Source organism: Onychostoma macrolepis, chromosome 03, assembly GCF_012432095.1.
Source record: "Onychostoma macrolepis isolate SWU-2019 chromosome 03, ASM1243209v1, whole genome shotgun sequence".
Lineage (NCBI taxonomy): Eukaryota > Metazoa > Chordata > Actinopteri > Cypriniformes > Cyprinidae > Onychostoma > Onychostoma macrolepis.
Genome location: NC_081157.1, coordinates 22,999,685 through 23,013,233, shown reverse-complemented (window position 1 = coordinate 23,013,233; position 13,549 = coordinate 22,999,685). Strand labels below are relative to the sequence as shown.

The window sequence follows — 13,549 nt, the reverse complement described above, 5'->3', positions numbered from 1 at the left end:
AGCCATTCTTTGTAATCTTCTTTGGTGAGCCAAATATCTTGAAACTTGCATTTTCCAGTCATCACGTTTCAGCGGTTTCAGCCTATTTTTGCAATGTTTCACGATGCATCTTAGTAGTTTCGTGTGCGTGTGAACGTCATGGCAACGAACAACACAAAGTACCTCACGTGGGAAACACTTAACGTAACGCATAAATGTGCAACGTAAATCAAGCAAGCTAGTATGCACAAAGTGTTGGCGAAATAACACATTAGCGGACTGGAGGGAATAATATGGAATTTTCAAGGACCTGTATCTATGTTTGTTTATTTTCAAAAATTTTCAAGGCCCTGGAAAGTTTTTGAAAATAAATTCGCCAACACTGTGCATACTGCTGCTGTTCGTTGCACATTTATAGTTATTAATGCTATTGCTTGTTTCTATTTGTTTTAGTAATAAGTGCAAGCTGCAACTGCGCTAGACGTTACTCAATGCAGAGAACATATCACATCACTAAATATTGTCATTTATTTAACTCGAATTTCGTTTTGAAAACTGTTTCGGTTTAACAGTAGCATCCAGGTACAGAAATATACAGAAATTGAATAAACTATAAAGTGATAGATTTATTTATCACCTTACATCATAGCTCAGACACAGGCTGGGCATCGGGCCAGGCTTCTCATTTTTTTTATTTTACACATCCATCAGTTATAATGGTAATGAAGAAGATTTGCCGCGCTGGTGGAAACAACAATTGACCATGACTGTCAAGAGCGGCTCGGAAGGTGTTTAGTGTCCCCGCCAGCAGCAGCAAGCCTGCCATCAGAGCAGCTTGACGAGTTCCGCGGTCAAACACACGCAATTACCATGAATGTGTCGGGGGGGGGAAATAGTAAGGAGATATTTAAATGATTAATTAATAGACTCGAGTTTTCGGAGTCAGTGTCGCAAGGATGAAGTTGACGATCCTGACTCGCCATTTCCTTATTTTTTGTTTTCAATTTGAATTATTTCGATTTTAACTAGCCTAGTAATTTAAATATTTCTAAATATATTTATCATATTTTTGAGGTAAGTTTGCTTAGTTTCGGTTCATCATTGTGAAGCGCTCCTGCTCAAGGCCGAGACGGCAGAAAGCGCATCCTGTAGGCTATGTTTTCTTTATTTTACAAAAACAATATTTTGTTGATACTGTAAGTGCACACAAATAAAAGTAGACCCTTTACAGTTCCAAATGATGTATTACTTGTACGTTTATGAGCAAAAATGGCAGCATAATTTAAGTTGTTTCCACTATAAAGAAAAAAAAATATTGCGCTTCATGTCCTGCAAAGCGCGCTTTAGCTTCTATTCTCCACAGAAACGCTTGGATATGCACCTAAAAGTGCACATTTAGTTAAAACGTTTAAACTAACATTGGGATATGCTTGAAGTGTTTTATATCTATACATTTTATTCTAGGCAAGTCATGATGATTTGAGAATGCTAAATTGATCAAACAGGTTATGGTTGACTCACTGCTGGCTGCTTGGTCATTACTTTACAAAACGAAAACTTGAATTTAACAAACAAAAAAAATGTTCCAAACATATTTCTAAATTAACTTAAAGAACCCAAAAGAAATTAAACCACTTTTCCATTAAAAACTTAACTATTTTTACTGGCTGCAACAGCAGCTGAGTAATGGGAAAGAGAGAGAGAGAGAGAGAGAGGGGCTCCAGTCGGACTCGGGCCAGTAATTCTGATAGTTTGTCGAACAAGGGCCGGGCTAGGGCTTGTATTTGAGGCCCGTGCAGAGCTCTACTGCGCTTGTTTGGTATCAAACTCAATTTTGTACTATAAAGCGGCTTTATACACGCCGCAGCGCTCTTTGGATGTGACCGAGCGCACAGGAAACCGCCCGAGTGCGCAAGTACCGAATGGCTTAAAAATACGTGCAAATAATACATTTTTGTGACGATGTAACCATGACCCGATTAGGCAAGTGACAATTCTGACAACTGTACCGGGACGCGAGCGAAAGTCTTGTATTGCAGCGTGCAGCGGCTCTTGCAGTGCAGACGAGATGCGCAGATGAGAAGCCGCTTTAACCCTTGTGCAGTCCTTATTTGGGAGTCACACTCATGGTATTCACGGTCAAAAGTGACCGGACACCTGAAATTTAATTTTTTTTTTCTTCAGTAAAATCAATCTAATATATTTTTGTTCAATAATATTTTTTCTTTTTTCTTTTGAGAGAATTTTATGGTACTAATTAATATTTATGAAATAATATGATAAATTTTTCCCATTGAAAATAGTCCAAAAAATTTTTTTTCAAATTTTTTACAATTATATTTCAATTTATGCAGTATTTCAGATGAAAATAGACACCAGGCCTTTAAATTCCAATTTTGGAATGCAGATTAGCACCTCCTGGTGTGAGCAAAGAAAGAAAAAACATGTAATTTCATGGTGTAACCACTAGTTGCCTGTATAGGACTCTATAGAGAGGCTTGTGAATTCCCTAGTTGTTTTTAGACATAATTGTTTACTTTTATTAGGTTGTGGATATAAATGTATATCTAGGCATTCTCAAAGACTACTTTTTGTCAAGGTTTATATTTTTTTGCATTATTATTATTATATAGGTTTTTGCATTATTATTACTACAGTCAACCCTGAACACGGAAAGCATTTTGTTACACAAAACATTAAAAAACTATAAAAATGTAACAAAAATGAAGAGGAATGCTTTATCAGAGCCTAATCCTTCAGGGTCTGATCTGATTTCAACCTCTTATTTCACTCAACTCATTTTGGCTATATGGTTACAGCCATACCAATTCATTTGAGTGTGTATAATTGTATATGTGTGTGTGTGTCTGTGAGTGTGTGTGAGTGGATGTATCTGTTTTACACTCTTGATGTTTTAGAGTATAACCCATTCCTTGTTGTCCACTTTTTAACTGCATTGTAGTTGAATTATTGATTTTATTTTACATAGTTGCTGTGTTACAGGCACACCAGTTCATTGGGGGGTGTGTGTGTGTACAAGTGTGTGTGTGTGTGTGTGCGTGTGTATGAGTGGATGTGTTGATTTTGCACTCTAGATGTTTTAGAGTTTCACCCCTTCATTGCTGTGCAATGTTTTTCTGCATTGTTGGGGATTTGTAGATTGTACACACAAAAATTTTCTGTATTTTTTAATTTTTTCCCGTTTCCCATTCATTTCCTATGGTCGGTCATTTTTGACCGAAGACCATGAGTGTGACTATTTTTTTTACGACCATTTAACTTTTTCGAATCATGCCCTCAATTTTTTTGTGTGTTCACATACCAAGTGCCATAAAAGTCAACGAGTTTCGTACCATTCTGGTGAAGCTGCGATTTTTAAAAATTCAAAATGTAAAATTCTCCGGTCAGAAATGACCGAAGAGCGCACAAGGGTTAAGAGAAAGTCAGAGAGAGAAGACGCGGTACAGCTGAATCGCTCACGCGGTTATCAAGTGATTGATTTGATCTGTGTGGATTAATTTACGCATCTACCCTACAAGCTATATTGAAGGAATGTTTGCAGAAATTTCCCTCATCTGAAATGCGGAAGCTGCAGGAATGAGTAATGCGATATATGCGCGCTGAAATTCACCTGACTAAACATAATTCTGTTATACAAAGATTTATAAAACAGATTTACATGACTTTTCCAAAACTTTTCCAGGCCTGGAAATTGCTGTTTTAAAATTCCATGACTTTTCCAGGTTTTTCATGACCGTACGAACCCTGTATATATATATATATATATATATATATATAGGCCGATAAAAGCTATTTTTTTCACTATCGGCCGTTCAAAATCAGCCGATAATCAGGGCCAATTATATCTTGTCAATCAAAAGGCGGTGGAAAAATGTGTCAGACTGCAACTCATACTGTGAGTGTGAGTGAAGAAAATCTCTGTTGAATTTAGGGCTGTCAAAATTAACGTGACAATAAGGCATTAACAGTTAAAAAAAGCGACATTAAAGCAGGCTCTATTTGACCAGATGAATCACCCGTAGTTCAAGCCAGCATTGCCAGATCCACAGTTTTTCTCTTCACCAAACATTTGTAGCACGCCTCGCATCCAATAATCACAAAGAGCTCTGCGCTTTCTTACCTCTGATAAGAAACAAACGCTCAGCTTTCAAATCCTGTACATTCTATCACAAAATACAAACAATGAATGCCGTTTTGACGCTTTTAAATGTGACGTGACAGATCGCTATTGCACCTCAGTTCAAGTCTCTTCCGGTTTAATAAGTTATAGCGCAAAATACACATGAATGTACATCATAAAATGTTGAAAGATACAGTATGGCTTACCAAAATGTGTCATGTCTGTCTAATGTAATCGTTCAATCAGTGTTTCAACCGCGGAAAGATGCCAATAAAACAGATTGTGAACAGTATGTCATGTGACGTGATTTAACGTGATAAAGTTATTCCGCTGTTCACAGTTCATTAGTTAGCTATAAAACAACACTGAAGAGGAGCTTTTTTACTGATAATTATATATGTATGTTTGAATGAATCTGGCATCAAGGTATTTATGAAGAAAAAAGAAAAGTTTCTGTTTAAGTTTATGGTAACAAAATTGGTTAACATTCAACCTGCTCTTTTTCATCAGTATTATTTGTGATTTGAATTTTGTGAACGGGAGTTCCTCGAATTCACGACCTTGTCACGTTTTACAAGAAAAGATAATTGTCTGTTTTGCTTACATCTATTCACTGTTTAAAACTAAAACAAATGATTGAAAGATGGATTCATTGTTATTCTTAATTGAAAAGCACAACAACAATAAAACAGTAGGCTACAAACTAACTTGTATAATGTAATTAACACAAACGAATAAGACGAGGCATGGCATAGATATCATTCTGAATAATCGGCAGATAAATTCAGTATCGGTGCATTATATTATATTATATTATACACACACACACACACACACACACACACACACACACACACACACACACACGTTTAAATAAGGGCTTTTCACACTTTAAATTGTTAACCCTGGCTCATCCTAAACCCCGGATAAAAGGAATCCCGGGTTATCTGTAATCAGGTTTCACACTGCTCATACTATGCCTGGGGTTAACTGTTAACCCTGGGTATTCATTAACAGACGTTTCACACGGTACATTCCTAAACCCCGGTTAACGTTCTTATTTGCATATTTGCGGTGTCACTGTCACTGATTGGATGAACAGCAGGCTGTTTACACAGGTTTTTGCGCGTCTTGCCAGTCATTTAAAAAAAAGTCACCGTGTAGGTCTTTAGCCTCATGAGATGCACAAAGGCAAGAAAACAAAAGACAAAAGTACAAAAGAAAGAAAACAAGGAGCAAAGTATGTGAATATTTCTGTAAATATAAGTTAAAATCATTTAAATTATAATATATTAATTAGTATAAAATCTTAATTATTATTTTTTATTTATATTATACATTTTAAAATATTAATATTAATTTATTTTTTTATAAGATGACTGCAGTATCAATATTTAAGTGGAAAATAACATCAAATTTACATTTCCACCACCAAACCGAGTCCAGTACATTTCCCTCCAGTTGATTTAACAAAGCTCTTTCCATAAACTCAATCAAAACACTGCTCCTGCCAAACAAACCTTTGTGTCCAAATATAGAAACTCTTCTGCTGTGCGGTTTAACATTTCAGATGAGTCACAGACGTGTGTCATACTGACACGTTTGGCTACAGCAAGAGTTAGTCCTGCATAATGAAATAACAGCTGATGTGCAATTAACATTAAGCAAACGACCGAAGGGTAGATTTTCAGGGGCCAGATATAATCAACTTCCTCAAATTAGATGTACTGACAGAATCCTGTCAGACTGATGAAGGACGCTGTGCAGAGTTTCACCCTGTGGACGTGATGATGTGTGTTTCTCGAATAAAATCAATCAGCGTAATGATCCGCATGATGGGAAAAACACACACTCTGGCGACATCTCCTGGTGAGAATGTGCTGCTGTCTGAGGCGGCAAAACCCTTTCAGAAAACAACAGCTCACTAACATTCACTAGCATTAAATCAGTTAAAAGTATATTGTAATCTGGGTTTGTGTTGTATGCAAATGCACTGTTAAAAAAATGCAACTGAATCAGTGTTGCCACTGTTAACTAAACTAAAACTATTAAATGTTCTCATTTTGTATAAAAAAAAAAAAAAAAAAAAAGTACAAATGTTAACAACTAACTGCAAAAATAAATAAATAAACAAACAAAGACTAAAAATAAAATGAAATAAAAACTAAATAGAAATTACAAATATTCCAAAAAAAAGCACATAACAATTACTAAAACTTCCCAAATAAAATTAAAATAAACTGAAAAAATAAATAAATGAATGAATAAATAAATACATGTTAATTTAAAATATCAATAAACACTAATGATAGTAGTGTTGTCACGGTACCGTATTCGGTACCGATTCTAGTGAAAATCCACGGTTCTCGGTACCAATTTCGTTTTTTTTGCATTTAGCACTGATTTTTCCTGCCGTCCACGAGCCATCAGAACAGACGTGAGACCCATTTTTAAAACAGTAACTAGAAGAGCTGGTGCTGTAGAGAGCTGTTACCTTGCAGGATGAAGCCAGCAGAGATCCGTCTTCCTTCCAGGCCAAACCCTGCAGCTGATCCTCATGCTGCTCCAGTACTGTACACACACACACACACACACATCCAGAAGATCAACATTTAATGCATGTTCACAAACTCTCAGATGTGTTATCAGTGAGGACACACACAGAAAAGCATGAGAGTGCTGGGAATCTGAGCACAACACACACACGTGTGTGTGTCAGGAGAGTCTGCTGGTGCAAACAATGCACTGGGAAAAGCTGCTGTGACGTGCCAAACACATCTCAGAGAGCTGCTGAGGAGAAACTAGGCATTTCAAAATTTGGAAAATTACATTAGAAATCTTGCCTTGGTAACTAACTGAAATAAAATAAGTTGAAGTACTAAAATCATTGAATTAAATCTGAAATAAAAGCAAAAACCGAATAGAAAGATTTTTTTTTTTTTTTTTTTAAAAGCACGTAAAATTACTATAACAAAAAGAAAAAAAGAAAACTGAAAATATAAAAAGTAAGAGCTAAATCAATTGCCAATGCAACATTTCTCAGAGATCCAGTTATGTAATATATAAATAATATATAAAATATATATATATATATATGAATATAAAACTAATAATAAAAAAAAAAAAAATATATATATATATATATATATATATAAATAATAAATTTCTCAGATTAAAAATAAAATAAACTAATAAAAATTCAAATTAATTAACTGATTGATTGATTAGTAGTATGCAAATGATACTAAAATAACACTGTTAGTTTATTGGTTTTATTTATTCTATTTAATTTGTCTGTTTTACCAAAACTATAAGAAAATTTGATAAATTCTATGGTTATTATAGTTAATTAAATAAAACAAATAATAAAATTATATATATATATATATATATATATATATATATATATATATATATATATATATATATATATATATATATATATATACATATATACATATATACACACACACATATACAAAAAACTTTACTTGAAATAAAATAAATGTTGACTGAACATAAAATAAATAAAATATAGCTGAATTTTATTTCAGCTATTTGGCAACGTAACATTTCTCCTGTTCTCAGAGATCCAGTTATGTGGCGCTGGATTGGTTTTGTTTGAGGTGACTGGTGTACAGTGACAGACAGAGTGAATGAGCCACGGCTAGCAGGGACTCAAGCGCATGAGAGCAGATGAAGGCAGACAGTGGTGTGAGATGAGAGATGAGAGCTTGAGCAGGCCAGCAGCCATCATGGAGCCCCGGGGCCACACGGCCCAAAGCTCTGAGGGGCTCCTGAGCTCAAACATTTACCTCAGCCGCTCCACGCCAGACCCCAGAGGACCGTAACAAACACAGCCCTGGAAACCACCAGAGGCTCGCAGATCAAACCAAACAGAGACAAAACAAACAAACAAAACACACACAGCAGAGACAAAAATGCTGCACGAACTGCCTTATTCAGACGCCAATTACAACTCAGACGACGAGACCATTTCAACATTTAACCCGCCTGGACTCTGGATTTTCTTATTCTTCTAGAGAGTTCCAATCAACAAAATATTCATTAATAGTCAAAAAAAAAAAAAAAAAAATTCAAATTGATTTTTAGTCTTTGTAAATCTGCTTGGATGTGAATTAACACAATCTTGTTGTCTGTTAAAAAAACAGCAAGTAATTTGGCTCATATTTGTGTGGAGAAAAAACATTTTCAATTCAGCTAAATTAAAAATAGAGATAGATAGATAGATAGGTAGATAGATAGGTAGATAGATAGATAGATAGATAGATAGATAGATAGATAGATAGATAGATAGATAGATAGATAGATAGATAGATAGATAGATAGATAGATAGATAGATAGATAGATAAAGAAATAAATAAAAAAATAAAGAAATAAAATTAAAGAAATTTGAAAAATGTAAAATAAATAAAAATGAATAAGTACTTTTTAAAATATAATAAAACAAACAAACAAATAACAGTTAGTTAACTCATGAAAAACAATTAGCGTCTGAATAGGGCTTAAGTGAACACTTAAAGTAAAGTAATTGAAGACGAGATTGAATCTGATAGTGATGGCTGTAGGTATGATGCAGAAGGTGTGTGTTTACCTGTCAGAGCGGCGTCCCGTGAGACGTCCCACACCTGGACGCCCCTCGCAGACGCCACGGCGAGCAGCCCTGAGGCCGCAGGGTGAAAGAGGACGATCTCCAGACGGCCGTCTGCAGCGCTCAGAGTCACCTCCGCGTTACTGGGCTGCTCCTGATCCAGATCACACACGCGCCACAGCTTCACCTGAAACAACACAGAGAGACGTGACCAAACACTGCACTGGGCCAGATCCTAAATAAATACACTAAATTTTCTAATCCATTAAATCATCGGTATACACCTTTAAAAAAAATTTAATAAAAAAAACCCTAAACACAACATGACATCAAAATTCAACCCATTTACAGTTTTAAAAAAAGTCCCTGCTTTAATGGTGCCCAATTCATCAATGTGTACTAATTAAAACAAAAAATTATAATAATTTATACTTTTATGATTTTAATTAAAATAAATTAATTAATTTTCCTTCTGCTGACGTATTCAAAGCCATGCTAAAATAATATTATATATGTATATGTATAAAACAATATTACTACAGCCTACTTTTTAAGATCCAATTAAAGTAAATAAAAGTCCCACCTACATTTGATTTGATTTCACTTAATATTGTTTCATTCAGAAATACATCCCATTACAAAAACTAAAGAATAAATAAATATTTTTCGTATTGTTTCATTCAGAAATATATCACATTGCAAAAACTAACATTTTAGTAGGTTAAGTAAAAGAAAGAAAGAAAAAGAAAACAGAAAAAGAAAAGGAAAGAGAAAAGAGGAAGAGAGAAAATAAAAGAAAGGAAGGAAGAAGCAAGAAAGAAACATGGGATCTTTAAGAAGTAAAAGTAGTATTCATTTTTCCAGTCGTTTGAATGTATTTTCTGCTGTCAGAAGTGGCTGATGCCAATGATACAGCAGTTCAACTGAAGTAACAATAAATGTTAGCATGGTATTTTGGCAGAAAGCGTGGTTGCCCTGGGAAACGCCCCAAACTGAGCGGCTCTCACTGTGTGAGCGGACTGCTAAAGCCAAGCTCAGAGTGAGACAGACGCTGGAGCAGATGTCAGGTGGAGGCCAGATGTGCTGGAATATGATTCGTCAGGACGGTCTGCCTCTTCATTCTGCTGAGCTTTCAAAGCCTGACCAGAGTGGCCTCCTCAACCTCTGCACAGCCTGATACAGCTGCTAAAAACACTATTTATAGAACCCAACCTAAACACTGTGTGTGTGTGGGTGTGTTTACTGTTTTGTTGTCAAGCTGAACAGACAAAACAGCTGAAGAGATCAGCAGATGTAAAATGTAAATGTGAAAATGATGTAAAAATAAACACATTGCAGCACATTCTGCCAACGATGCACATTCTTAAGGAAGAAAAAAATATTTGAAGCTAAAAAGCCCTAAAAATCAAACTAAACCTATGCATCTGTACATACACTTATGGATGGGGGTTAAGTGTGTAACCCCCTCCACCCAAAAAATTGCTTCACTCAGAAAAATCTATTCTCATTCTGCAAAATAAATAAATAAATAAATTATATTGGTTTAATTGATTTAAAATACACAAAACAATAAATATATAAAATGATTTAAAATACATAAATGTAATCGCAAATTAAAATAATAAACAAATAAATTATTGATTTAATTGTTTTAATAAATATATTGATTTATAATGAATAAATTGCTTTAATATAAAAATAACTTTAAAAATAAATAAATAAATGCACTAAATATGTAAAATAAATCGATTTAAATATTAATTAAAACAAGTAAAAAATCTTTAACATTAAATTTTAAAACAATTAACTTTCTATTGATTTATTTGATTTTATAAAATGAATATTTTAAATAAAGAAATACATTTAAAAATAAAATAGATTTAAAATAAATAAATACATGAATAAATTATATTGATTTAAAATGCATAAAACAAAGAAAAACAAATTAAACAATAAATATAATATACATCATTTAAAAATATCAAACTAATAAATTATATTGATTTAATTTATTTAATAAATACTTTGACTTATAAATAGCTTTAAAATAAAGAAAAAAATATTTGAAGTACATTTTAATTAAATACAATTTTATTTAAAATAAATGTAAAGAAATATTTAAATGTATTTATTTTTATTGATTTATTAGATTTTACAAATTTAAAAAAATTAAGAAAAATTTTAAAAATGAAATAGATTTAACATAAATAAAACAAAAATAAAATACATTTAATAAATACATAAATAAATAAACACACACACACACACACACACACACACCGAGTGTGTATGGTCCAAGTACTTACAGAACTAGTCTACATCTATATTTATATCAGCCTACCAGGAAACAATCAGTTTAATGAGTTTCCAGGCTATTACAATGGAAAACACTGAGAAAATAAATAAATACAATAGTCTTTTTTTTTTTTTGGATGTTCATAGAAGACATTCAGAGATTTAAGGCACTCTGCTTATGATATTCTTGAACAATTATATTATGAATGTGGTACAAATATTAATTTGCAAGTGAAGCCACTGGCGACTATGTAGGCTATATTTACATGCTATGACTTAGAAATTTGCATGTAATGCCTTTTTTCCTGATTGTTTTGCAATCACATCTTTTGTTATGTTCACATATTAAACTTAAAATTAAAAGACGATGCACATCAAAGTTTTAGTGCAAAAAGAGTTTCAAACAGTCCTTGTCTCTGCTAAACACAGCTCAGTTGTGCAGCGTTTATTTCCTGCACAACTTTAACAAACTACAACAGGTAAAGCTGTCAGCTGTGTGGATACTGGCAATATCCTTAACAATTCTCGTTTATAATCATTACTAATACGGCTTCTTATCAAGATCTTAGCCTATATGCTGTGTTCTGTTAATGTGTGAACTTAGTAGCCTATTATTTGTAGTGCACTTGCCATCCAGTAATCGCAAAAAGCTTTGATACTTTTTAATAAACAAGGTATCAGCTTTAAAATTATGCCAAATTCATAGCGAAATTCAAAAGATACGGTTTTGGCGGTCTTTAATGCGGCAGGCGCGATTGCTTTGGCGCCTCAGTTCAAGCAGCAGTGAACCCATTGTATCTTTCTATTTGCTACTATAGTACGAAATGAACCTGAATTAACATCAAAAGGTAGGTTATTTTATAAGAGAGCCTACAGCACAACTTACTGAAATGTCTCATGTAAAAGCTCATTCAGTGTCAAACTGCAGAAAATGTGTAAGCGTTGTGTAATAATACATTTACCTCAGAATAACCACTCAGTGTCCATAAGCTCATCAGTCAGCTAGAAAAATAACTATAAAGAGGAGCATTTCGCTATATTTATGCGCTATTGCATATTATATTATTATAAATAAATAAATAATAATAATAAAATAAAACACTTTTATTCTATGGCACCTAAAAATTAGTTTTTTTTTCTTATAGGAGCCAATGGCTCCTTACTCGATTTCTTTGTCTGGAGCCCTGTCATCCCTAAACAAGGTTGTTCATATTCCATGTGACTCAGACACTCTTCTTCCTGTTGAAGCGGTCAGGTTTTGCTCAGAATAAGCGATCGCTGGTTTATGGTGACTCACCGTCTCATCAGCAGAGCAGGTCGCCAGCAGATAGTCATCAAACGGCGAGAAGTCCAGGTCGGTCACGAGGTCTGGGACGGGAAGAGAAAGAGAATTAGGACAAACTCATATGGGTCGCAAGCATTCGGGTTTATTTTTAGTGAACTGTGAGTCCGTGACATTGGCCTGACGCAGCGGGACACTGCTTTTATTTGCTCCAAGCATCCTCACGGACGTCCGTTTTTGCTCCAAATGAAGTGGAATGAGCCAAGTGTGTTAGTTAGACCCGTAATTGTTAATATCTCACCTGCATGGCATGAAATCTGGGTCACGGTCCACTTCCCGTCAGATGCGGCGTTCACAGAAGACAGTCCGACCATCCCACCTCCTCCAGAGACACAACAGACACGGTTACAAACGCAAAACAGACTGCTTCTGCTGGTGTTAAATCTGATGTGTGAAAGCCGTCAGAGCAGCTCAGATGTTCATACCAGCCTGATCTGTGTTGAAGGCCACGAGGCTGCAGCTGGACTTGATGTGGTTGCCCTGAGAAGAGAAGGAACCTCCTCGCACGTTTGCAATCCAGCCCTGCGCAGAAACACAGAAGTATCGGTAAATCAGTGGGATCTTAAAATGAAGACAAATCTCTGCAGGAAAACATGAAGATGATCAGAAATATTCAACATGTCTTCATTACAGCACAGACAAATCTACATGCGTGTCGTCTCTAAACATCTCACTTGAGTCGCTAATTAAGAAAACCAGAAAAAAATCATTTTAAAATAAAAACACTGAAGATTAATAGCATAAAAATGTAAAATTAAGTCACTTTAAAATGCATTTTCTAAAAATTTTAATGATAAAAATTCAATAATTTTAAAATAAGTAATTTAGTCTTTATTTAAAACGATTTACCTTTTACATTTTTATAATTTCAATATACTTATTAAAAATCAAAATCATAAAATTTTAAATTACAAAAAGTAAAAACTTGCTAAAAATTTAAATAATAAAAAGGACAAAAATGTATTTAAAATGAAAACAAAACAATTATTTAAGAATAAATTTACTAACAATCTAAATCATTAAATGTTAAATTAAAATCTGTTAATAAATTAAAACCTACAAAATAATTTTTAATGTAAAACTAAAATAAGTCACTTTAAAACAATAATGAAAATATCACAAATAAAATAAAAGCATAATGTAAAATTGAAATAATTTTACAATAAAAACTTACTAAGA

The 13,549-nt window shown here is 33.8% G+C and overlaps 1 protein-coding gene across 2 annotated transcripts in view; it reads right to left on the bottom strand.

The window, feature by feature from the left end:
- Positions 1-13,549, bottom strand: part of coro7 (coronin 7) — a 166,194-nt gene that overhangs the window by 148,423 nt on the left and 4,222 nt on the right. For both annotated transcript variants that reach the window (XM_058771630.1, XM_058771632.1), the window contains exons 2-6: positions 12,796-12,892; positions 12,612-12,692; positions 12,326-12,396; positions 8,737-8,920; positions 6,615-6,691 (exon numbers count right to left, since the gene is read on the bottom strand). In XM_058771630.1, the coding sequence (XP_058627613.1) occupies positions 6,615-6,691; positions 8,737-8,920; positions 12,326-12,396; positions 12,612-12,692; positions 12,796-12,892 (510 nt within the window). The remainder of the gene's footprint in view (positions 1-6,614; positions 6,692-8,736; positions 8,921-12,325; positions 12,397-12,611; positions 12,693-12,795; positions 12,893-13,549) is intronic.